Here is a 25028-nt window from a genome sequence, read left to right as displayed (position 1 = left end):
TCCATGAAGCAATCATTTATTACATCCAGGAACTTTATGTCTTTAGCAAGTCCTGATGTTACATTTACCCAGTCAATATTGGGGTAATTGAAATCTGCAAAAAAATTAGTGGAAACCAAAATAAATATATATTATAGCCTAAACGGTGTCAGCAAGCCTGTTGTTGTGACACTTAACAAGTGACCAACCGGTCTACACATCACCCACCTTCAAAAATTCTTTTTAATGAAATATATGTTTTAAATTTTTACTACTGCATATTTGAAGACATTTTATAATAACCAAAAAACTTAAAAAACTTAAAAACATATATTTCATTAAAAAGAATTTTTGAAGGTGGGTGATGTGTAGACCGGTTGGTCACTTGTTAAGTGTCACAACGACAGGCTTGCTGACACCTTTTAGGCTATAATATATATTTATTTTGGTTTCCACTAATTTTTTTGCTGATTATATCTGTGTGGTATACAACCGACTCCTTTTTTGACTAGGTAATTGAAATCTCCCATTATTATTGCACTGCCAAATTGGTTTGCTTCCCTGATTTCTCTTAGCATTTCATTATCTGTCTGATCATTTTGTCCAGGTGGACGGTAGTATACTCCTATCACTATACTCTTACCCAACACACATGGGATTTCTACCCATATAGATTCTACTGAGCATTTACTCTCTTGTACGATCTTTATCCTGTTGGACTCTATACCCTCCCAGACATAAAATGCCACACCCTCACCAAGTTGATCCTCCCTATCATTGCGATATAATTTGTACCCTGATATAGCACTTTCCCATTGGTTATCTTCCTTCCATCAAGTCTCTGTGATGCCAATTATGTCAATTTCATCATTTGCTGCTATACACTAAGGGCCAGATTTTAAATGCCCTGCGCGTGTAAATCCGGCCGGATTTATGCGCGCAGGGCCCTTGCATGCCGGCGCGCCTATTTTGCATAGGCTGCCGGCGCGCGCACAGCCCCGGGATGCACGTAAGTCCCGGGGTTTCGTAAAAGGGGCGGGGAGGGGGCGCGTCCGGGAGGATGTCAGGGGTCAGGGGGCGGGACTGGGTGCGTGGCGCCAGCCCGAAGGCGTGGTCGAGGCCTCCGGACCAGCCCCCGGGTCGGGTGATGGCGCACCAGCAGCCCACTGGCGCGTGCAGATTTACGTCTTCTTTCAGCAGGCGTAAATCTGCCAACAAAAGGAGGGGGGGTTTAGATAGAGCTGGGGGGGTGGAAAGAAAGTTCCCTCCGAGGCCGCTCCGATTTCGGAGCGGCCTCGGAGGGAACAGGCAGCGCGTGCCGGGCTCGGCGCGCGCAGGTTGCACAAATGCGCACCCCCTTGTGCGCGCCGACCCCAGATTTTATAAGATATGCGCGTATCTTATAAAATCCAGCGTACTTTTGTTCGCACCTGGTGCGTGAACAAAAGTACGCGCTCGCGCTAATTTATAAAATCTGCCTCCCCCTCTCCCATCTTACTTCTTAGACTTCAGGCATTGGCATACAGACATTTCAAAGTGTGGTTTTTGCTTGTTTTAACAACCTGCTTTTCAGTTGTTTGGGATAATTCAGAAATCATTAGCTTTGGTGATTTTTTACATATAGGCATATGAATTGTGTTTGCTTTTAATGGAACCTCTCTGTTGGATTGCCCTAACTCTCCTGTTTCATTAGTATCCTTCAAGGATACATTTCTCCGAACCATGCACTGCTGAGTGACTGTCGGCTTTCCCCCTTGTTCTAGTTTAAAAGCTGCTCTATCTCCTTTTTGAAAGTTAGTGCCAGCAGCTTGGTTCCACTCTGGTTAAGGTGGAGCCCATCCTTTCAGATAAGCTTAGAGTGGAGGAGTGAAACTTATAACACAGTATTTCGGAGTCTTTGCTTGGGGGAAGAATAGGGGAAAAAGCGGAGAGGCAGATAGCCCACCCACTCTCCCCTCCTCCTAAGAGGTTAGAGTGAAAGCTAAGTTTGGTCAACATCTGGATACGCTAATGTAAAGAGCCAGGTTTTGAGCCCTTTTTTAAATTTAGACAGGTTAGGTTCTAGACGGAGGGCCATGGGCAGGGTGTCCCATAGGGAAGGGCTGGCAATGGAGAAGGCCCTTTCTCTGGTTGAGGTATGGTGAGCAGTTTTTAGTGAGGGGGTGTATAGAGTTCCAGCAATGTTGGATCTGGGGGGGGGGGGGGGGGGGTTGATGATCGGAAAAGTGGTGCATTCTTGAGCCAAGTGTGATTTTGATTGTACAATAGATCGTGGAGAATGGTGAGTGTTTTGTATTTTATGCGGAAGGCTATGGGTAACCAGTGGAGGTCTTTTAGGATAGGGGTAATATGATCAGATTTACGTGTGTTTGTGAGAATTCTGGCCAGGGCATTCTGTAATAGTTGGAGGGGTTTGATAGTGGAGAGAGGGAGGCCCAGAAATAAAGAATTGCAATAGTCCAGTTTAGTTAAGATAGTTGCCTATAGGACTATGCGGAGGTCTTGGGTATAAAGCAGGGGTTTAAGTTTCTTTAGGATGTGCAATTTGAAAAAAACCTGTTTTTATGGTGTTGTGGATGTGAGATTTGAAATTTAAATGTTGGTCAAGATAGACACTGAGATCTCTCACATTGCAGGTGAATGCGTCGGGTGGAGGGTTGGTGTTGCTTAAGGCAGGGAGCGAGCGAGCTGGGGGATTGGAGATTGTGAGGAGCTCCGTTTTTGTTACATTTAAAGCGAGATGTAGGTTTGAGAGGAGGGTGTTGTTTGAAGTAAAGCAAGAATCCCAGAATTGTAAAGTTTTGGGGAGGGATTCTTGAAGTGGGATGAGGATTTGAACGTCGTCAGCATACATGAAGAACTTTAGGCCAAGATCAGAGAGGAGATAGCAGAGGGGAAGGAGATAGATATTGAAGAGCGTGGAAGAGAGGGAGGAGCCTTGCGGGACACCCTGTGTGAGGGGAATGTGGGATGAATCGCAATTGGCTATTTTTACAGTGTAATTTCTGTTGTTGAGATAAGAAGAGAACCATTGCAACGCAGAACCTGTGACACCGATTTCAGCAAGGCGGGTGAGGAGTATGGTATGACTGACGGTGTCAAAGGCAGCAGATATGTCAAGTAGGGCCAGTATGTATGATTGATCGTGGTCCAATCCCTTGAGTATAGTGTCAGAAAGGGTAAGAAGGAGGCTTTCAGTGTTACGGGCTTTACGAAAACCAAATTGAGCCGGGTGAAGGGTGTTGTCCTCTTCAAGGAATTCGGTAAGCTGGATATTGACTATTTTCTCCATTATTTTTGCTATGAAAGGCAAATTAGAAATAGAGTGATAGTTAGCTGAGATACTGGGGTCGAGGCTAGGTTTTTTTTAGGAGGGGTTTGACTACTGCATGTTTAAGGGGGTCGGGTACTTTGCCATGTGAGAGGGAGCAGTTTATTATGTCAGCCAGGAGTTTTGAAATGGTGGCGGGGATGGAAAGAAGAGTCTTAGTGGGGATTGTATCGGATGAATGTGTGGCGGGTTTAGCCTTTTGGAGGATTCGTTCAATCTGTTTAGGAGAGGTGAGCTCAAGGGACTCAAGGTTAGCACTTGAATTTGTGGGGAGGGGGTTGACAGGGGAGGGATTAACAGGGACACACTGGAGGACATTAGATATTTTGTTTCTAAAAAACATGGCAAGTTCCTCACATTTAGTGCTGGCATTTTCTTCAGTGGAGGGAGGGGGAGGGGGTGGTTAGTTCAGTGACATAAGAAAAGAGAGCATTGGAATTGAATTGGTAGTCATGTATTTTGGCGGAATGGTAGGGTGGATTGTCTGTAAGAGTGAAGAGATTTGTAGGCAGCTGTGTGAGCTGGGGATGGAGTCTTTCACCAGGCTCTTTCTTTATTTCTCAATTTATTTTTTAGCTTTTTTAATTCAGTAGTGTACCAAGGTTTTTTTTACTGACTTGTTGTGGGAAATGTTCTTTTTTACTATAGGGCAGACTTCATTGGCTATAATGGCGGTGAGATTGTTCCAAGATGATAGTGAGGTATCAGGGTTTGTAAGGTCAATGCTCAGTGATTTTTCTTCGAATGCTGTAATGAGAGTTTCAGTAGAGCAGGGTTTACGGTAGGAGATAGTGCTGTAGGGGAGGGTAGGTTGAGGGGTGGGGGTGTTTATGGTGAGGAGAGCATTTATAAGGGAGTGGTCGGACCATGGGACTGGGATTGTAGAAGGGGTATGGTGAGATTGAATGTTAGCATTAATGAATATAAGATCAAGGGTATGACCTGCTTTGTGTGTGGGGGTTGTGATCAGTTGTCTGAAGCCTATAGCTTGAAGGGTGTTTAGGAAGAGTTCACAAGATGGGGAGAGAGGGAGGGCATCTACGTGGAGGTTGAAATCTCCTAGAATTATGGCAGGGGTGTCTATAGTGATGTTGTCTGATAAAAATTTGATGAGGGGGGACGGATCCTGATCAAGCTGCCCTGGTGGGGTTGTATATGAGGCAAAATTGTAGCTCTTTGGCTTTGAAGAAGCCAATTTCAAGTTTATGGGGGGCAGTGATCTTTTGAGGTTTAAGGTTGAGATGTTTTTTTGCAGCGAGGATGAGGCCTCCGCCTCTTTTTTTGGGTCTTGGAATTGAGAAAATATTGTAGGACTGGGTAGGTAGCTGATTGAGAAAGACTTGGTCACTATCCTTAAGCCAGGACTCAGTGATGGCACAGATGTCTGGGTTGGTGTCGGTAAGCAGGTCAAATAGAATCGGAGCTTTTTTTGACATCGATTGAGCATTAAAGAGAAGTATTGCTATGGTAAAGAGGCCTAAGAATTGTGCAAAGGGAGATACCATGATAGGTATGAGGTGTTTGCTGTGAGTTGGGGAGCGGGGATATGGGGGGGGGGTAGGGGTTTGTGGGCGGTGCGCAGAGAAAGGTCGAGGTCCTGGAGTCAATTGTCGGAGATGCAAGAAAGTCTGAAGGCTTCTGCGGAGAGGGTTGTACAAAAAAGGCGCACCAAGGGGCAAGCTCCTTGGTCGCGCTCCTTAGGCACGCGACGCCTGCTTGAGAAGGAGAGATTTCAAGCAGAATCTTTTAGCTTCTCTGATGTGTTCCAGCTGGGGGAGGGGTTAGCAACCACGAGGTGGAGGGGAGGAGTGGGTCCGATCGGAGGGCTGAGCGCAGGGGAAACTCAATCCAAGGCCTGGATCCTGGAGAATGCTGGCAGGCTGAGGTCAGTGCAGGAGTATATATACCGTGAAGTCAGCTTTGATCCACCTCTATCTTCAGGGAGAGATGCATAACTCTCTGGTGTGGATTAACCTGTCTAAATGCTAAGAGATGGAGAAATTACTATTCACCTGATAATTTTATTGTCTTTAGTGTAGACAGATGGACCCAGGACCAGTGGGTTATGCTCCCCTGCCAGCAAATGTAGACAGAGCAAGTTGACGTCACTGTATATATACTCCTGCAGTGACACCAAACTGCCAGTATTCTCTTCAAAAGCAACTGTGGACAGACTAGCAAAAAACTTGATTAAAAACAGTCAACCATTACTGTATTCAACCAACAAGAAACACTGAACTCAAGCAAGGAACATATGTACTCTAATCTAGGGACTGGATGAACACTTAGCAGTAGCCCCCTGGAATACTTACTCCACAGGAGGACCACTGACACAATCATTCGGCAGCTGAGGGCAGAAAGTTGAGTTCATCTGTCTACACTAAGGAAAACAAAATTATCAGGTAAGCAGAAATTTCTCCATTTCCTAACATGTAGGCAGATGGACTCAGGGCCAGTAGGATGTACCAAAGCTACTCCCAGGTAGGAAGGACAGGTCCCTGCTGCAACAGATTCCTGCATGGCGGAAGATGAAGGGGGATCTCCACCAGTAGTGATCTACAAACCATGGTTGTTGGGGCCAATCTGGTGCCACCAGAAGTACCATCCCCCTGTGGCCTTTGATCCTGCGAACCATCCTGCCCAACAAGGGCCACCTTGATGGTAAGCACTAACTGCACTCAGGTGAACTCTGACCAAGGTGGTTTTAAATCCCACCTCGGAAAGGTGCCACATATAGACCAAGAAGCTCGGTGTGGGGCAGGTGAATGGATCTAAGCCATGCCCTTTGCACCAGACCGAAAACCTCCTCTACTTCAGTTGGTAAGACTTCCTGATGGAAGGCTTCCTGGAAGCTACCAGTGTTATGGTTAAGCGGTGTTTGGGTGGATTCTTGGGTACTGTGGCAGATGACCACGCCCACAGGGAGGAGCCCCGTGAGGCGCCACAATACTGGGCTAAACACAGATGCACAAACACAGAGCTTAATTCTTTTATTAAACAGCTTGTAGTATACCACCAGAGGTGGCAGTAGTGAGGTAGTCTGGATGTAGCAGTCTCGGGACCCTCGGCAGAGGGAACCCTTCTCACCCCGTTGGTATAGGGGAATTCTGGTGCAGGTTTCCCAGCAAGGCAGTGCTGTGGATGAGATAGTCTGAGAGTTAGATTACTCACTAGATGGTTGCTGTTAGTATGCGATTCCACCAGGTTGAAGTAGATGGTAGCGGCACCGAGGCAGGGAGAGCAGGCCCTCGAGGAGTGAGTACCTAATCCCTGTAAGGCACCTGAAATAAAGCAGAGGGCACCCGAGGAGCGGGTACCCAGGTTAGCAATACCCCGAAGGGCAGAGAGAGAGCTTCCAGCGGCAGCACGGAAACGGCAGAGTAGCTTAGAACCGGCCGAAACCAATCCTTTGCTAACTCAACGAGCTAGCAACTTAGTACAGGCTATATACCCGGATGGCGTGACATCAGTAGAGGGGAACGCCCCCGAGGTTCGCATCAATGCTGGAATAAAGACATGGGTGGCATGCGCGCACGCACCCTAGTAGGCCCTTGGGAGGAGCATGGCGGGAGGCAGCATCATAGCCGTTCCGGGGACGCCAGAGAGGTTGGTTTGTGGACGCGGCGGCAGCCATTTTCCCTAGGGTTGCGGGAGGAGCCGTGAACAAGTTGAGGCAAACGGGGCGAAGCCGTCTAGCACCAACGGACGCAACAACCAGCAACTGAGACATGACATCAGAGAGGTCCAGGGGTTGTAGGACTAGGCGCGCAACATCCAGGCCATCAGAGCTAATGCTCGGAGGTTTGGATGGTGCAGTCTGCCCTGATCTTGTATTATCAGATTGGGGGAGGGTCCCAAACAGATGGACTCCCTGACCAAAGGGTCCCGGAGGAGTGGAAACCAGACCTGTCTGGGCCAGTAGAGGACCACGAGAATCATGGTCTACCGGTCCTGCTGGAGCTTCAAGAGAGTCTTCATGACCAGCGAAAGAGGAGGATATGTGTACAGGAGACCTGTGCCCCAATGTCGGGCAAAGGCATCTGAGGCTGGAAGCCCGTCCGTCCTGTATAGGGAGAAGTTGCTCACCTTGCGGAGTTCCCCACTGGTGGAATTTCGGGGCCACCACTGCTGGTTCAAGGATCAATCGTGTGACCAAAACATACGGCTCAGGTAGTCCGCCAATACATTTATTACTCTGGCTAGGTACGTCACACTCAGGGACATGCCCCGTGACAGAACCCAAGACCAAATTTGCAGTTTCTTGACAAAGGAGGAACAAACCCCTGCCTCCCTGCTTGTTGATATACCACATTGCTACCTGGTTGTATTTTCTCCTTTTTATCTTAAAGTTTCCTTATTAGCCTCAAATTTTCATGAAAGGAAGATTAGTTCTTACCTGATAATTTTCGTTCCTGTAGTACCACGGATCAGTCCAGACCATGGTTTAAGCCTGGGGCTAGCCCATATAAGGACAGAACCTACCCAGGAACCCTCAGTATAACTATTGTCAAAGCAGAAAGGTATAAGATCAAGCAAGTACCAGGATAAATAACAAATATAATTTAAAACAAGATAACAATTGAATGAACTGTGTGACTAAACGCTCTTGTATAACTACCCCTGATCATTGCAAAGATGCTTCCGGTGCCTAAACAGTAAATCCCAGAAGATGATGCAGGAGACAAAATAGAGAAGAAAACCCGTAAGAAGTTAAAAACAAGAACAAATTCGAGCGGACAGAATAAGAACGGGCGGGTGTCTGGACTGATCCGTGGTACTACAGAAACGAAAATTATCAGGTAAGAACTAATTTTCCTTTCCCTGTACGTACCTGGATCAGTCCAGACCATGGGATGTCCCAAAGCTTCCCTATAGAGGGTGGGACCCAGACAGTTCCGCTCGAAGAACCTGTCGACCAAAGGAACCAAAGGCTGGAGCCTGAACATCGAGTTGGTAGTGACGAGCAAAAGTATGACAAGATTTCCAAGTAGCCGCCCTACATATTTCTTGCGGGAAACCGAATGAGACTCCGCCCAAGAAGTCACTTGAGAATGTAAAGAATGAGCTTTAAGGCCTTCTGGAACTGGTCGGCCCTTGCAAATGTAGGCTGAAGAAATCGCCTCCTTCAACCAGCGAGCAATCGTAGCCTTAGAGGCTTGCTTCCCCCTGTTGGGACCACTCCACAGAATGAAAAGATGATCGGAAACTCGAAAATCATTAGTGACCTCAAGATAATGCAACAAGACTCGCTTGACGTCAAGACGACGGAGATCACTATTACCAGAAGCCGCTAGATCCTCTGGTGAAAAAGCAGGGAGTTCAATGGACTGGTTAATTTGAAATGATGAGACAACCTTAGGTAATAAAGAAGGTACGGTCCTTAGGGAAACGCCCGAGTCCGAAAAACATAAGAAGGGGTCCCTACAAGAAAGAGCTTGAAGCTCAGACATTCTCCTAGTGGAAGAGATAGCAACCAGAAAAACAGTCTTGAGAGTCAAGTCTTTGAGAGTGGCACGACGAAGAGGCTCAAATGGAGCCGTACAGAGAGCTCGAAGCACCAAATTCAAATTCCACGAAGGACAAATAGACCAAACAGGAGGCTTTAAATGCTTAGCGCCTCTGAGAAAACGCATGACATCCGGATGAGAGGTGACCGGTCGACCCTCAATGGTGCCCAGGAGAGAACCAAGGGCAGAGACCTGAACGCGCAGAGAGCTAACTGAAAGACCTTTGGAGAGACCATGCTGAAGAAAAGAAAGTAAAACCGCAACAGAAGGTGAGCGAGCCGAAACACCCAACTCTTCACAAACATTCTCAAAAACTTTCCAGACTCTCACATAAGTAAGGGAAGTTGATTGTTTGTGGGCCCTGAGAAGGGTGGCAATAACTTCATCTTTATAACCTCTGCGTCTTAAACGTCTCCGTTCAAAAGCCATGCCGCTAGACAGAAGCAATCCGCCTGGTCGGAAAATACGGGACCCTGTCGCAAAAGATGGGGCAGATGACCGAGACGAAGAGGTCTGTCCGCCGAGAGATTCACCAGATCCGCGAACCACGGCCGTCGGGGCCACTCGGAAGCCACGAGAATGACCGGACCGCGATGGAGTTCTATTCTCCGAAGAACCTTCCCCACTAACGGCCACGGTGGGAACACATAGAGAAGAACGTCGGAGGGCCAGGGAAGAACCAGCACGTCCACTCCTTCTGTACAATGCTCCCTCCACTGGCTGAAGAACCAGGGAGCCTTGGCATTGGCTAGCATCGCCATGAGGTCCAGGTGAGGGGGACCCCACCTGTGCACGATTAAGTCCATCACCTCAAGTGACAGCTCCCACTCGCCGGGGTTGAGATGTTGACGACTGAGAAAGTCGGCTTGAATATTCTCCTTGTCCGCTATGTGGGAAGTTGCCAGGTGATCCAAGTGCTTTTCTGCCCAAAGAAAAAGCTTGCTGGTCTCTAACACCATTAGACGACTTCGAGTCCCCCCCTGTCGATTTATGTAAGCTACCGTGGTGGAATTGTCTGAGAGAACTCGGACAGCTTTGTGACGGATCAGAGGAAGAAAGAACTTGAGGGCTAGGAGAACCGCTCGGGCTTCTAGACGATTGATGTGCCATCGAGATTGGGACAGGGACCAGAACCCTTGCGTCATTTGAGATTGACAGACAGCTCCCCATCCGGAGAGACTGGCATCTGTCGTTACTATGACCCAAGAGGGAGTCAAAAGAGGCATTCCCCTGAGAAGATGGGCCGGGGAAAACCACCATTGAATGCTGGCGATGGTAGAGTCGGAGAGAGGAAGAATCTCCTGATACTGTTCGGATACCGGCTTCCAACGGGATAATAATGCTTTCTGTAAAGGACGCATATGAGCAAACGCCCAGGGAATGAGATCGATCGTGGAAGCCATGGTCCCTAGAACCTGGAGGTAATCCCACGCCGTGGGAAGAGGGAGAGAAACAAATATGTTCAACGGATCTATCAGACTGATTGTCCTCGAGTCTGAGAGAAAAACCTTCCCGATCCGAGTGTTGAAAAGAGCGCCTAAGAATTCCAGCTCTTGCGTGGGCTGAAGGGAGCTTTTGGAGAAATTGATTATCCAACCGAGAGATGTGAGAAGCGCCAAAACTCTGTCTACTGTGAGCGCGCAGAGAGAGACAGATTTGGCCCTTATCAACCAATCGTCCAGATAAGGATGGACCAAAATCCCTTCCAGGCGAAGAGCTGCTGCAACGACTACCATGATCTTGGTAAAGGTGCGGGGAGCAGTGGCGAGACCAAACGGGAGAGCCCGAAACTGAAAGTGTTGACCTAGGATCTGAAAACGAAGGAATTTCTGATGTTCCTGACGAATGGGGATGTGAAAATAAGCCTCCTTCAGATCTAGGGAAGCCAGAAATTCCTCGGGACGAACCGCTGCAATTACCGCCCGCAGGGTTTCCATTTTGAAACGGGGAACCCTGAGGGCCTAATTGACCCTTTTGAGATCCAGAATGGGATGGAAAGAATCGTCCTTTTTGGGAACAACGAAGTAAATTGAATATTGGCCAGCACCCCTTTTGTGTACCAGAACTGGAATGATTGCCCCCAGTTCCTGAAGATTCAACAGGGTGTGGCAAACCGCCGGTCGCTTGGAACGGCCGCAAGGGGAAACAATGTAGAGATCCAGAAGGTGTCTGGCAAAATCTAATGCGTAACCGTGCTTTATCACATCGAGAACCCAAAGATCGGAAGTTATTTTGGCCCACTCCTCAAGAAACATGGAAAGACGCCCACCTAAGTTTCGAGCGGAGGAATGGACCGGCCGAATCTCATTGGGGAGCTGACTTAGAGGTGGTGGACTGCTGACGGCCATCTCGGAAATCTCAATGGCCACGAAAGGAATGGGACCAAGACTGTGACCTGGATACCCCTCCCCTGGGAAAGGATCCACGGGCTCTGTTAACATAACGGCGATTCCCCCTAAAGCGAGAACGAGTTGGGAAAAAAGACTTCGACTGTTTGGGACGGTCCTCTGGCAGCTTATGAACCTTGTTTTCCCCCAAGGACTGAATAAGCTGTTCTAGGTCCTCACCAAAAAGCAACTTACCCTTAAAAGGAAGATTGCCCAACCGAGCCTTAGAAGAAGCATCAGCAGACCAATTGCGCAACCAGAGAAGACGTCTGGCAGATACCGCAGAAACCATAGCTTTAGCTTGAGCCCGAAGCAAATCATATAGTGCATCCGCACCATAGGCTATGGCACCCTCCAAACGTTTAGCTTGCTCAACCTCTGCAGACGGGAGGTCCTGGGTGCTGAGTAACTGCTGCATCCACCTAAGACTTGCCCGCTGCATGAGACTGCTGCAAATTGTCGCCCGGACACCAAGAGCTAAGACTCTTGGTGTCCGGGCGACATATTTTTGCCCAAAAAACATATTTTTGAAGACTTCAAAAATATGTTTTAAGTAAAATTCAAGTTTACGGTCCTGTACATCCCGTAATGCTGTGGCACCCACCACCGGGATGGTAGTGTGCTTTGTCACCGCGGTGACAGAAGAATCCACTTTGGGAATTTTTAACATGTCCAGGCAGTCCTCAGGGAGCGGGTATAGTTTATCCATAGCTCTCCCAACGCAGAGACCCGTCTCCAGAGATTCCCATTCCCTGAGGAGGAGCAAGCGATGCATAGGATGAAAAGGGAAAGTACGCGGTAAGGCCCTAAATCCCGCCAGGACAGGGTCCACGTTTGGCGTCATCGCTGCAGCCACAGAATCATCTGGGGGCATCAATTCCCAGTTCTTGAAGAATGAAGGGAATAACAGGCTCCAACTCTTCCTGCCGAAATAAACGGAGAACACGTCAACATCCCCAACATCCCTGCCTGATGTTGGGGATGATTCCACTCCCCCCCCCTCTAAGGGGGGGGGGAGTGGAATCATCCCCAACATCAGGCGGGTCCGCTGCGGGAGGGGGGCTCCAGGGACTAAGCGAACCCTAACAGGGCCCTGAGGGTCCAAACCAACCTCGGGGGAAGGCCTAGGAAAATTAGGAGGGATTGGAGTGGGGGGAACAACAGGAGGGGGGTCCACCTCCCTTTGCAGACTGGCCAGATAAGACTCATGCATTAAGAGAACAAATTCTGAAGAAAAACAGGCCCGGGCCGAATTTTTTGCGGGGGGGTCAGAGCCAGCACCCCAGGAGCAAACCGGGCTCAAATTGGGGGGAAAACGTGAAGGAATTGAGTCTCCTGCCCCCGGAGAAGCAGGAAGAGAAGGATCAGAAAAATTCAAAATGGCTGCAACAGCCGTGCGGTCCCGGGACTGAAATGGCTTGGCAGCACGTCGGGGAGTCCTTCCCTGGGGTTGAATTGATGGCGAATCAAAAGAGGAGCCTTCACCTCCAGAAAGGCACCTGGAACAAACACCTTCGCGGGAGAGTCGGGAGGCCGACTCTCCACAGGCAACACAACAAAGTGGCTGCGGCATGAGGAGGGAGCCGCGATGTAATTACAAATAGCTGAGCTGGGAACCCCAGAGGAGGAAGGCAGGAGATTGAACCCCACTCTCTCCTCACAAAAATTAAAACTGCTGCAATTAACTGGGTTTTTTTTTTTTTGTTTTTTTTAATAAAAGAAACAGTATAGGAAAAAAGGTGTCTGTGAAATTTAAAGAAGGAAATAATTTATTTTGAAACACAGAGTCAGGGGAATGAAACTCGTCCCTGAAAGCACAACCGAGGAATGGGCATCTCGGGGCACAGCAGCAGGTAAGTGGAGGGACTGGCACCACCAGTATCACCCACACAGGTCACCAGGAAGGGAACCTAGGCTCAAAAATATCAAGGGGCAAAGCCCCCCTAGGAACCCCAAGAGCGAGGGAGACAAAAGTGTCTACCCTAAACACAGAACAAAGAGAGGAAAAAATTCACTTTTGAAGTTATTTATTCTTTTTTTTTTAAAGAAAGCAAATTATAAAGGTACTTGCGTGAGCTTGCCCTTAAGAAAGAAGAACCCAGAAGGCAAACTAAACAGGGAACCAAGGGTGAGGTGTTCCACCTGCTGGAGACAGACGAATACTGAGGGTTCCTGGGTAGGTTCTGTCCTTATATGGGCAGCCTCAGAACTCAGGTCTGTCTCCACCTGCTGGAACGGGAGCTTAACCCATGGTCTGGACTGATCCGGGTACGTACAGGGAAAATGATATTTCTTCCTTTTAATTTCAGATATACAATGCTTGGATTGTATTTTTGAAAAGTTATTGGAAGTATTTTCTTTATGGAAAGAGTAAAAAAAATTTTCTGCATATTTGAAATGAGGAAAAAACTATAAATAAAGATTTAAAAAAAACAAAAAAAAAATTCACTTCCTAATAATTCCTAACATTTTGTTAAGCTGACAATTTCAAGTATTATTCCACTAGGATGCCTACATCTTTTTCCTGAGTGATAGCTCCTAATATGAAACCTAACATCATGTAACTACAGCAAGGGTTATTTTTCTTATATGCAACACCTTGCACTTGTCCACATTAAATTTCATCTGCCATTTGGCTGCCCAATCTTCCAGTCTTGCAAGGTCCTCCTGTAATGTATCACAATCCGCTTGTGATTTAACTACTCTGAATAATTTTGTATCATCTGCAAATTTGATAACCTCGCTCATCGTATTCCTTTCCAGGTCATTTATAAATAATTTGAAAAGCACCAGTCCAAGTACAGATCCCTGAGGCACTCCACTGTTTACCCTTTTCCATTGAGAAAATTGACCATTTAATCCTACTCTCTGTTTCCTGTCTTTTAACCAGTTTGTAATCCACGAAAGGCCAACGCCTCCTATCCCATGACTTTTTAGTTTTCTTAGAAGCCTCTCATGAGGGACTTTGTCAAACGCCTTCTGAAAATCCAAATACATTACATATACCTATTCACCTTTATCCACATGTTTATTAACCCCTTCAAAAAAATGAAGCAGATTTGTTAGGCAAGACTTCCCTTAGGTAAATCCATGTTGACTGATTTCCATTAAATCATGTCTTTCTATATGCTCTATGATTTTGATCTTTAGAATAGTTTCCACTATTTTTCCTGGCACTGAACTCAGGCTCACTGGTCTATAGTTTCCCGGATCTCCCCTGGAGCCGTTTTTAAATATTGGGGTTACATTGGCCACTCTCCAGACTGCAGAGTTTTCTTTAAAACCACAATTACAGACAGTGGTAAAATCTTCCTTTTTAAAGTTATAGTTAAAAGACTAAAGTATATTTTGTCTATTGATGATTTTCACTTATTAGTTTAGGTGTTTTTTATTACTACTATTGATTACTGAAATTAATTGTATCAAGGTCTTCCGAAGTGTTATATTAGAGCATCGCAGCTATTACAAATGTGGCTGTTTGGTTAGTTACATTGCATGCCTTTAGTGACCATATTTCTCTAGTTTTGAGCAAGATGTATTGGCTGCCAGTCACTTCTCGGATGATGTTCAAGATTATTGTTTTAGTCTACAGAGTATTGAATAATGATGGCTTTCAGTATTTAAAAGATCTGTTGTATCCCTTCATACTTGTATGTGCTTTATGTTCACAGCATTTATGACTTTTAATAAAGCCCTCAGAGAGGTGTACCTGGTTGTTATAGAAAAACATGTTGGGGCTTGGGGGTCTGTTGTTGGCGAGGATGAGCCCTAGAACCAGCACAGGGCATATGCACCCGAGAGGTTGGAGGGTAATATTTCTTTTGGCGGTAGAAAGACCTCCTCGAGCTTTGCCAGGAGGACTTTCTGGTGGAAGATAGCAGGTCGGGATCAGCAGCTGATAGTTGTTGAAGGGTCTCATGGTGGTCCTTCAACTGGGGTACCGCATCCCTGACCATGTCTCCAAAGAGATTCTTGCCCATGCAGGGCAGATCAGCCAGCTTCTCTTGGACCTCCGGGTGGAGGTCCGAGGCTCGGAGCCAGGCCATCCTACGTGTGCCAATGCCCACTGCAGCCACCCTCGTTGCTGTCTTGAAAATATCGTAGGTGGATCTCACCTTATGCTTTCCTGCCTGTAGACCTTGTAGTACCACCACAGAGAACGCATCCTGTTACTGCTGTAATAGGCATTTGGAAAGCTCCTGGACCTGTTTCCATAGGTTCTGGTTATACTGGGTCATATACAACTGATAGGAGGCAATGCGGGCGATGAGCATAGCGCCCTGAAATACATTCCTACCCAGGGCATCCAACTCTTTGTGGTCCTGGCCCGGAGGGGCGGAGGCATGGTTGTGGGAGCCTTTGGCTTTTTTGACAGCGGACTCCACTACCACTTATTAGTGATGGAGATGGCGTCTCTCAAACCCCAAAGCTTGCTGGACCAAGCAGATGGCATCCGATTTTCTATATACTGGAAGAACTGACATTGGATGTTCCCAGATCCTCAGAAGGTCTTTGAAGATTTTGTGGACTAGAAAGGCCACTATCTCCTTTGGGGAATTGACAAACTGAAGAACTTCCAGCATCATATGTCAAGCATCTTCCTCTCAGGTTGATACAGTAAAGTGTGCTCCGTCGGAGCGCACTGTCAGCCTGCTCTGGACGCGTGTTTTCCCTTACCCCTTATTCAGTAAGGGGAGGAAAACACGCGGCCCACCCGCGGCACCTAATAGCGCCCTCAACATGCAAATGCATGTTGATGGCCCTATTAGGTATGCGCGCGGGATCCAGTAAGTAAAATGTGCAGCCAAGCCGCACATTTTACTCTAAGAAATTAGCGCCAACCCAAAGGTCGGCGCTAATTTCTTCCGGCGCCAGGAAAGTGCACAGAAAAGCAGTTAAAAACTGCTTTTCTGTGCACCCTCCGACTTAATATCATAGTGATATTAAGTCGGAGGTCCCCAAAAGTAAAAAAAAGTAAAAAATATAAATAAATAAATTTGAATTCGGCCCGCGGCTGTCGGGCCGAAAACCGGACGCTCAATTTTGCTGGCGTCCGGTTTCCGAGCCCGTGGCTGTCAGCGGGCTCGAGAACCGACGCCGGCAAAATTGAGCGTCGGCTGTCAAACCCACTGACAGCCGCCGCTCCAGGCCAAAAGGAGGCGCTAGGGACGCGCTAGTGTCCCTAGCGCCTCCTTTTCCTCGTTTACACCGCGTCACCTCATTTGCATACTGGATCGCTCGCACCGGCGAAGGGCCGGTGCTTGCGCCGGGAGAGCGGGCATTCGTCCGCTCTCCCGCGGTTTTACAGTATCGATCCGTCTGTGAGGAGCTGGAAGGTAAAGGCTTTGGCCATGGCCTTTATAAAACCAGAAAGGAGAGATCTTCCAAGGGAGACCTACACCTTTCATTTGGCGATGAAGGTTCCGAGGGGATATCCCAGGAGTCCTCAAAGGAAGACTCCGAGGTATCATCACCCCAGGGGTCATGCAGGCCCTCCTCCTCGCTAAGGTCCCTGGGGGACCTGCTTGGAAGAGAGACCTACCCAAGCCCATTGGTGCGGGCACCAAGAGCATCGGGGGCACAGGTGGCCTCGAGGGTGGCAAGAGCTCCGATGGCTGTGAGAATCCTGATGGCCCAGGTAAGGGTTTGGGGAACTGCGTTGCCAGCACTGGAGCCAGTGGTGCCAATGGCCATAGCGCATCTTCCTCCTCGGAGGACACAACGATGGGAATTGCTCCGGAGGGGGGCATCAGTGGCCATTGGAGCATTGAGGACCCTGTGGCACCGGTTGCATCGGAAGGACACCAAGAAAGACGTCCAGATGCTCAAGCAGGGGCGCAAACAGCATTTGTGCAGGTTCTGGCACTGGTATGGGGGCCAGTGCCGGGGTGGTTCGATGCCCTGCAGGGCTCAGAGCACCGCACTCTGCGATCCAACTCCTTCTGGAAGTCCAGCAAAGTTAGGACTGATGGAGGGGGACAAGGCGTGACTGCAACCTCCATGGGGCCCTGAGGAGGCTCAGTGCCCGGCGCACCGATATCGGTGGGGAACACCTGGGACTCCCAGGCCTGTCATAGGATGCAGCTTCCTTGCCATGGGGTCGCTTCAGTGGCAGCTCGGCAGTCGGTGATGGTGTTTGTGGGATTTCCCACAATGCTTGGCCTGGTCTTTCCCCGGCGCCGAGGAAGCTGAAGATCCTGATGTTTTCGAGAGCGTTGACATTGGAGAGGGCCTATCACCGGCGCCTCTCTCTGTGGATGAACCTGCCGAGGAAGTACATAGGGATAAGGAATCCATCAGTTTCCCTCGGCCTCCAGGGGTCGACGTCCCCAATGCTGGCGTGGATGGAGCAGACTTTTTGGGACCAAAAAGTTTGTCCATCTTGTCTAGCCGAGCAAGATGGCCCTTGGGGGAAATCTGATCACACAGCTGACACCTTTGGACGTCGTGCGATGCCCCCAGGCAGAGGATACAGACCTCGTGTGGATCATGGTCTGCAGGCACCATAAAAAACCGGATGATGCCATAGAATAGTGGTTAATGGCCGGTGGCCACCAAGGAGCAACATGACAGAAACTGACTGCTAGAAAGGCAGAAAATTAACCTGCTGCACCATGAAGGGTCACCGACCGGAAAGAGGGAACCGATGCTGAAAAAAAATGAAGAACCGGTAAGAAAATATGGAGAATAACACTCTAAAGAGCAGAGCTCCACCACTGCGATGCAACTTCTTCGTGGGAAAAAAAGAGACTGAAGAGGGACTCACTCCACATGGACAGGTAGTTAGCAGCATGCTGGGCATGCTCAGTGTGCCAGTACAAAAGTTTTCTGTGCCGGGCTCCATCTGATGATGTCACCCATCTGTGAGGTCTACCATCCTGCTTGTCCTAGGAGAATGTATGTAGGTAAGAATGACCATTAAACCTAACGTAAGTAACTGGTATTGGGAGATGGGGACAGAGTTGAGGGAGAAGCTTGGTTGATTTGCTTGCCCCACACCCCATGTCATTTTGCCCGAGATTAACGCCCTGCCACTGGATCCGGCTGCGTGCCCGGAACTTATCAGATTTGGACCAAATCAGACCGATTAACCCCGCTGTCCGCCCACCCCCTGCCGCATCACCGTCACTGACACCGCCCACTCCCAGCAGAGCGCAGGCTCTGTTCCGGTGTGTCTCGCGAGTCACAGGCTGCGACTTCACCCTTGTCACGTGCCGAGGGCTGCAGCGTCACGCCCTGCCCCGTTTCCGGTTAGGCGTAGGAAGTGGACCTTGCCGGCATTTATTTTCTTCCTTGCGCGCTGTGTCGGCGGTTTCAAGATGATGGCTTCCAGATTATTGGCGCGGAGCGCTGTGCGGGTCCTGAGCCGGGTCGGGGCCCCTCGCGCTATGTCGGCGGGAGGTAAGGGACGTTATTCTGGCACTGCGTTGACTGATTCCTGCTGCGGGCTTCAGGGTGACCCCTGGCAGCGCGGTGCGAGCCCCGGCTCTCTGGGCTGGGATCGAGAGGTGGGGGGAAGCCTGAGACCGGTTATTCCTCTTTGCTGCGGGCGATGGGGGAGGGGAGTGTGAGAGGAGGAGAACTTGGTGATTCCTGGGGCAGGAGTTGGGCTGTTTCTGCCTGTGGTCCGAACTCAGCCGAGAGAGACCGCTTAGATATGGGGTTGGCATTTTGAATCTCAGAACAGGAGCTTTGTCTCTGCTGCTCCAGGAACGCTTATTCACCATACTTGAAGCTGGCGATACCTAGTATAGGAGCTTTGGACTTCTTCTCTGGTGGTTGGTGTTTTGCATTTCATCCACTACAATTTGAGTGCTATTTATTTGAGCAATCTGATTGGGTTTCAGAGTAACCGATAAAGGGGTTGTCTAGTTAGCTTTAATATAGAGGTCAATGAGTGAAATAATATAAAGTGATATCTTTCAATGGAACTAACAATACATATCTTGACTATCTTTTGAGAGTTAATCAGATTAAGATAAAATGCTAGTAGAGCTGCTTTTAAGATTTATCATAAAAAGACTAGGACAGAGGTGGCCCACTCTGGTCTTCAAGAACAAATAGGCCACGTTTTCAGGATATCCACAATAAATATGCATGAAATTTGCATGCACTGCCTCCATTGTATGTGAATCTATGTCATGCATGCTCATTTCAGATATCTTGAAAACCAGGCCTGTTTGTGGTTCTTGAGGACTGGAGTTGGCCACCTTTGCACCAGTGATGGGTTTAGGATTTTGTTACCCCTAGGCACTGTTGGTGCTGTCATTCCCACCTCCTTGCTCACCTCCCCCAAACAAAGGACTACAGAGCAGAAGGTGTAAGGCACAGTGTTTTTTTGCTCTGCTCCAGGCTCGCTACCTCCCCTCATGTCCCTGAATTGACAAGAGAAGAGGGGACTAGCTTAGGGAGCAGGGTTTTTCTTCGCTCCCTGCTGTGTGTTCTCGCCTCAACTGTCTCCTGTTCCCTCTATAGGATGGAAGGGAATTTGTGGTAGGGTGGGTGCTATAATAGGGAACAGAGCTGTTTTTCTTTGTGTCCATTCTAGCCTCATCCTTCCCCTCTTCTTCTCTACACTAGGAGGGGAAAGGCTGGAGGAGGAAGCAAAAGGCTGTTCTCTGTTGAGTGGGATTCAAGACAGCTAGGAGACAGCAAATCTTCAGCTGGCCTGCTGCCCCCACCAGAATTTTGCTTCCTTATGCACAGGCCTAGTGTGCCTATTGGCAAATCCAGACCTACCCTGCACTAGGGAAATAAGTGTCTTAAATGAGTGTCTCTTGGGAAGAGAAGTGCTGGTGTTCGGAGTTGAATTAAGGTATGGTTGTAGCCTCTTCTGTAAAGTCAGCAGCTGTGTAACCTGGAGGGGAAGGGTGCTGTCAGGTATGTGATGATGTTTTGCAGTACATCTTCAAGCTTTTCAAACATTGCTGCCTGGCTCTGTCCCAGCTAGGTGCTTCTGCTTCTATTTCTTCTTTAGTCATGGAGTGTTTTGTGTTTTGTTTTTTTTGGGGGGGGGAGGGAGAAGATAGTGACAGGTGCAGCTGTGTAATATCTCTGCATATTTATAGCATGCATGGCTACATCATTGTCATTGATCCATCAGTGGCAAATACCAACCAAATGTCATCAACACCTTTGCCTATGGTCTAGCACATCTCAGACTCCATAAGCAGGTTTGTATCTCTGGTCTTGCAGGGAGTGGTGTGATAATTGGTTCAAAGGCTGTTCAAATTTGGGTACCAACACACAAAAACAGGATATATTTAAATATTTGTCTAGCATTGCTAAAGTATGGAAAGGTAGAATCTTCCATAGAAGAGGAAGGTTGAGCCGTGTGGCCATGATGTGAAGTTGCAAGGAGGATGATAAAAAGAAAACATGAGAGAGAGAATATTTCTTGACTTAGAAGGGTGGTGGTTGCCTGGAACACCCCTATTGGCAGAGGTAGAAGCAATCAAAACCATGACATTATTTAAAATGTCTTGAGATAGACACAATGTATAGTCATAAGCAATTGCTATGTTTTTTTTTTTGGGGGGGGGGAGAAGTAGAAAATACAAAAGAAAGATACATGGGACAGTTGTGGAAGTTGGTGTAGAAATGGGGATGAGAAGTCAAGTGGTATGGGGTAGGGAGCTGGTGTTGGATTAGGTATTGGTAATTATTGTACTCAAGTGGTAGAAAACAAGGATTTTCAATTTGGGCAAGCTAGATGGACCATTTTGTCTTTGTCGCATTATTATTTTGTGTTTTAGGATAGCTATACTGGACAGCAATAAATGTTTTACATTTTTTATCTAAGCATGGCAGTAATGCCTTTCTTCTGCTGCAGAATTTATTTCTGCAACGATTGGAATTGGAAGGCACTGTGAAATGAGTAGTCACTCTAGTGACACCCTCCTGCACTCAGGTTAGAATCTGGGCAGTAACACTGGCTTATGGTTTCTGTGTAGGGATCTATAGCAGCCCACTTTGTTCTGTTTTCCTAATAGGAGCTGTATTGCTGTTTTAAGGCCTGGTGTAATATTTGCAGTGGTGCTTTTTGATAGGTAGTTGTTAGTGTGATATGTGGCAGGATTGCTATAGGTTCTAAGTACATTTTTTTTTTTGCAGGATTTTGAATTATTACACAGTGTTGCTGTTAAAGTGAGGTGACAATAAGTAAACTTGCTTTGTCATTTTTAGACTGCTTGCTAGGATCTTGTGACAAGTTATCTCAATCCTTTGGGGTTTCAGAATTAGCAATTCGGGCACAGTCCAGCAGACTAGTTACACCGGGAGCACGTTTAGCTTGTCCCATTAAATGAATTAAGATGCAAAGATCCCAGAAGCTTTCTGGACTGTCTGTCTATTGCCAGCTATCCTTTTCCCTGATTGGAATCTGACCTTGAAAACCTGAAATAAAATTTTGTCTACAATAAATGTAACAACCTGGTATAGTAATGAAATGCAGGTCTGTGTGTGTATATATAGCTCTAGAGCTATAGTTCACATTTCATTACCACACCAGGTCCTTTGTCAGTGTGCAAGAAGTTCAGTGAATGAAGTGGAGGTTTAGACACGCCTTATCTGCACTTGAGAGTCCATAGAACAGGGGTTCTCAACCAATGTGTCACCAAGGGATGGAAGGTGTGTCACGAAAAATTTGACATAGCTGTAAGTCCTGGGCGTTAGTACTCTTATGATATGGCTGGGATGCTATATAATTTCTAAATATCTTTTTATCAGGTTTTCATGTTATTTCATGAAGTGGCTGGTAGGACAGGGCTTTTGAAGTACTATTACTGAGGGGGTACCAGAATTTGAATATATTTTTTGTATGGTGAGTTGAAAGAGGAAATTTCCTAACTTTGCTCTCTATAAACTCCAGAATACATCAGAACTTAGAGGTTGACAGTGAAATGCAGGAGAGTTTGTCTGAATCGAAAAACTGAGTGCTGCATATGCATATCAGTCCCAGATTTCTCACTGACGGGCCTTACAGTAAAATCGCGGGAGAGCGGGCGAGCGCCTGCTCTCCCAGCGCGCGCACAGGCCACTCTCCTGTGCGTGCGATACAGTATTTTTATTTATTTAAATTAGGCCCGGCGGTAAAAAGAGACGCTAGGGACCCTAGCGCGTCCCTAGCACCTCTTTTTTTGACAGAAGCGGCGGCTGTCAGCGGGTTTGACAGCCGACGCTCAATTTTGCCGGCGTCGGTTCTCGAGCCTGCTGACGGGCTTGGAAACCGGAAGCCGGCAAAATTGAGCGTCCGGTTTTCGACCCGCCAGCCGCGGGCCCATTTTACATTTTTTTTTTAATTTTTTACTTTTTTAAACTTTCGGGACCTCCGACTTAATATTGCCATGATATTAAGTCGGAGGGTGCACAGAAAAGCAGTTTTTATTGCTTTTCTGTGCACTTTCCAGGTGCCTGGAGAAATTAGCACCTATCTTTGGGTAGGCGCTAATTTCTGAAAGTAAAATGTGCGGCTTGGCTGCACATTTTGCTTTCTGAATCGCGCGGGAATACCTAATAGGGCCATCAACATGCATTTGCATGTTGCGGGCGCTATTAGGTTCGGGGGGGGGGGGGTGGTGGACGCATGTTTTGGATGCGCTATTACCCCTTACTGAATAAGGGGTAAAGCTAGCGGGTCCAAATGCCGGCTAACAGTGCGCTTCATCGGAGCGCACTGTACTGTATCGGCCTGCTATGCAGTAAGCAAAGGTCAACATTTTTGTGAAAAAAAACCATTTAAAATTTTATAAGCAGTTATTGAAGTTAAAAAAAATTTTTTTTTATTTTTCTCCTGCATCATTTTCAACAAAATATCTAGGATTTTTTTTTTTTTAAATATAGCTGTTAAATGTAGTGTGCAATGTGTCATGCACATGAGTATCATCTGTTAGGTGTGTCATGATGGATATAAGGTTGAGAACCACTGCCATAGAAGCATGCACAGTAGTGAAGATATTATTGCACCCTGGACCAAAAGCATCTGCCAGGAGCCTTCTTCCCTGGATGCTCTGGGTCAGATCTGTCAGGAGGCAAAATTCGTTTTGTTTGTTTCTTGTCCCTAGGGATTCCTACTGACGAAGAACAGGCCACTGGTTTGGAGAGGAAAATCATGGAAGCTACCAAAAAAGGAATTGTGAGTGGGGGACGGGCACTCTTCTCTGCCATTCTCACTTCTGTACCGCAGTGTGTGTGTGTGTGTGGCTGCATTGTGCACCTTTCATCACTCTGACCCCACTCCTTGCTGTCCCTAGGACCCATACAGCATATTCAAGCCCAAGGCGTATGCTGGCACAAAGGAGGATCCTCACATTGTTCCCTCCATCACCAACAAGAGGATTGTTGGGTGCATCTGTAAGTTCTTGCTTCTTTTGCTAAATTGGTTTCTTGTTAGTGAAGCTTCCCTGAGCCAGCTGCCATTCCTCTTGAGGAGATTAGACAATGGGCATGGAAGCGGGGGGACATTTCCAGAATCCATTCTGCGTCCGGTTAACTTTCAGCAATTCACTTTATTACCAAATTAAAATTATATTTTCTTCTGCTGTGCTTCCACGTAATATATGCAGGGGTAGAAAAATATATTTTTGGGAAAATGTATTTAGGTGCCAACCTAAACTTTGGAGGTATCAGAGAGAAAAGAAAGTATTTCATTTAGGGGGGGGCTTGTTTCATTTTGTGTGTGTGTGTGTGAACCTTTTCATACCCTCCAGCCTCTTCTATTTAGTAGTAGGGGTCAGTCCCACTGGTAGTTTCTCACATGAGCCCAGCTGCTGAGGGCCACCTCTCTCCCAACCAGCCAGCAACAGCAATGCCTCTCCTAGCCCTAACACAAGTGCCAAATTTTAGCCAACCCGAACCCTAGGGTTTTTTCGGCCTTGTGTGTGTCGGGGAAAACCACTCCCAAAAGTATTCACTGTTAATGCAAAATCAGTCTATAGGGGACTATTGTGTTCTGCAGAAAATAAATACCAATTAGTGAATGCACTACTGTCCGAGATTTGAGGTCACCCAGAGCTCTGTGATTGAAAATCATGACTCTGCTGTCATTCTGCTGCCTTTCGTGATGCCTCGGGGTAACTGCCTGTGTCTTTTTCCATCTGCAGGTGAGGAGGAGAACACGTGCGTCATATGGTTCTGGCTGCACATGGGAGAACCTCAGCGCTGCCCATCCTGTGGGGCCCATTACAAGCTGGTCTCCCACAAACTCCCCCACTAGCACTCCTGATAAAGCTCCTCGTTTTGGGACCAGGGCCTCCCTCTAGTATAGTTTACATTTTGATGTACTGTGTTTTATTGTCCAGAGCAGGGACCATAACAAATCAAGCAGCTGAGCCTAAAAGGCTTTTAGTTTACTTGTCATGTCTAATTGTTTGTTTGTCTTCCCTGCTGCCCCCATCCTGCCATATTATTTAACCCATTAATGTTCATGTTAAATAAAAAAAAAAAAGATTATTTTGAAAGGGTGAACTTTTTTTTGCTGGATTTTGTCTTAGCTCCCTGTTTTCATAGTGTGCCTACCGACCTGCTTTCTATCTCCTAATCTCACCCTCCTCTGCGTCAGTCCTCCTTTTTCTTTCCTCCTCCGTCCTGCCATTCTCACTCTTCCTCCATTCTCCTGGTTCTCTTTCACCTACTCCCTGGTCCCCCATTTCCACAGTCTGTACTCTCCTCCCCTCTCCTCCACCCTTAGCTACTTCCTTTTGCCTCTCATCCTCTCACCTCTTCCCTGTTGCTCACCCATCCCCTGGCTTCAGTAAATTCTTCTGCCATCCCAGGTCCTCTCCCCTCTTCATCCATCTCTACTCCCCTTGTCCTTTCTCTGCCTCA

The 25028-nt window shown here is 47.5% G+C and overlaps 1 protein-coding gene across 1 annotated transcript; it reads left to right on the top strand.

Annotated features, from left to right (window-relative positions):
• Window positions 1–18426: 18426 nt before the first annotated feature.
• On the top strand, window positions 18427–24656 carry LOC115092902 (cytochrome c oxidase subunit 5B, mitochondrial). The gene is made up of 4 exons (XM_029604315.1): window positions 18427–18605; window positions 23267–23337; window positions 23456–23555; window positions 24305–24656. Exons 1-4 carry the CDS (start codon window positions 18524–18526, stop codon window positions 24415–24417), a joined length of 366 nt encoding a protein of 121 aa, XP_029460175.1. The 5' UTR covers window positions 18427–18523; the 3' UTR covers window positions 24418–24656.
• Window positions 24657–25028: the final 372 nt, after the last annotated feature.

The sequence above is a fragment of the Rhinatrema bivittatum genome, chromosome 5 (genome assembly GCF_901001135.1).
Source record: "Rhinatrema bivittatum chromosome 5, aRhiBiv1.1, whole genome shotgun sequence".
Lineage (NCBI taxonomy): Eukaryota > Metazoa > Chordata > Amphibia > Gymnophiona > Rhinatrematidae > Rhinatrema > Rhinatrema bivittatum.
This window is presented reverse-complemented; position numbering and strand designations above follow the sequence as displayed.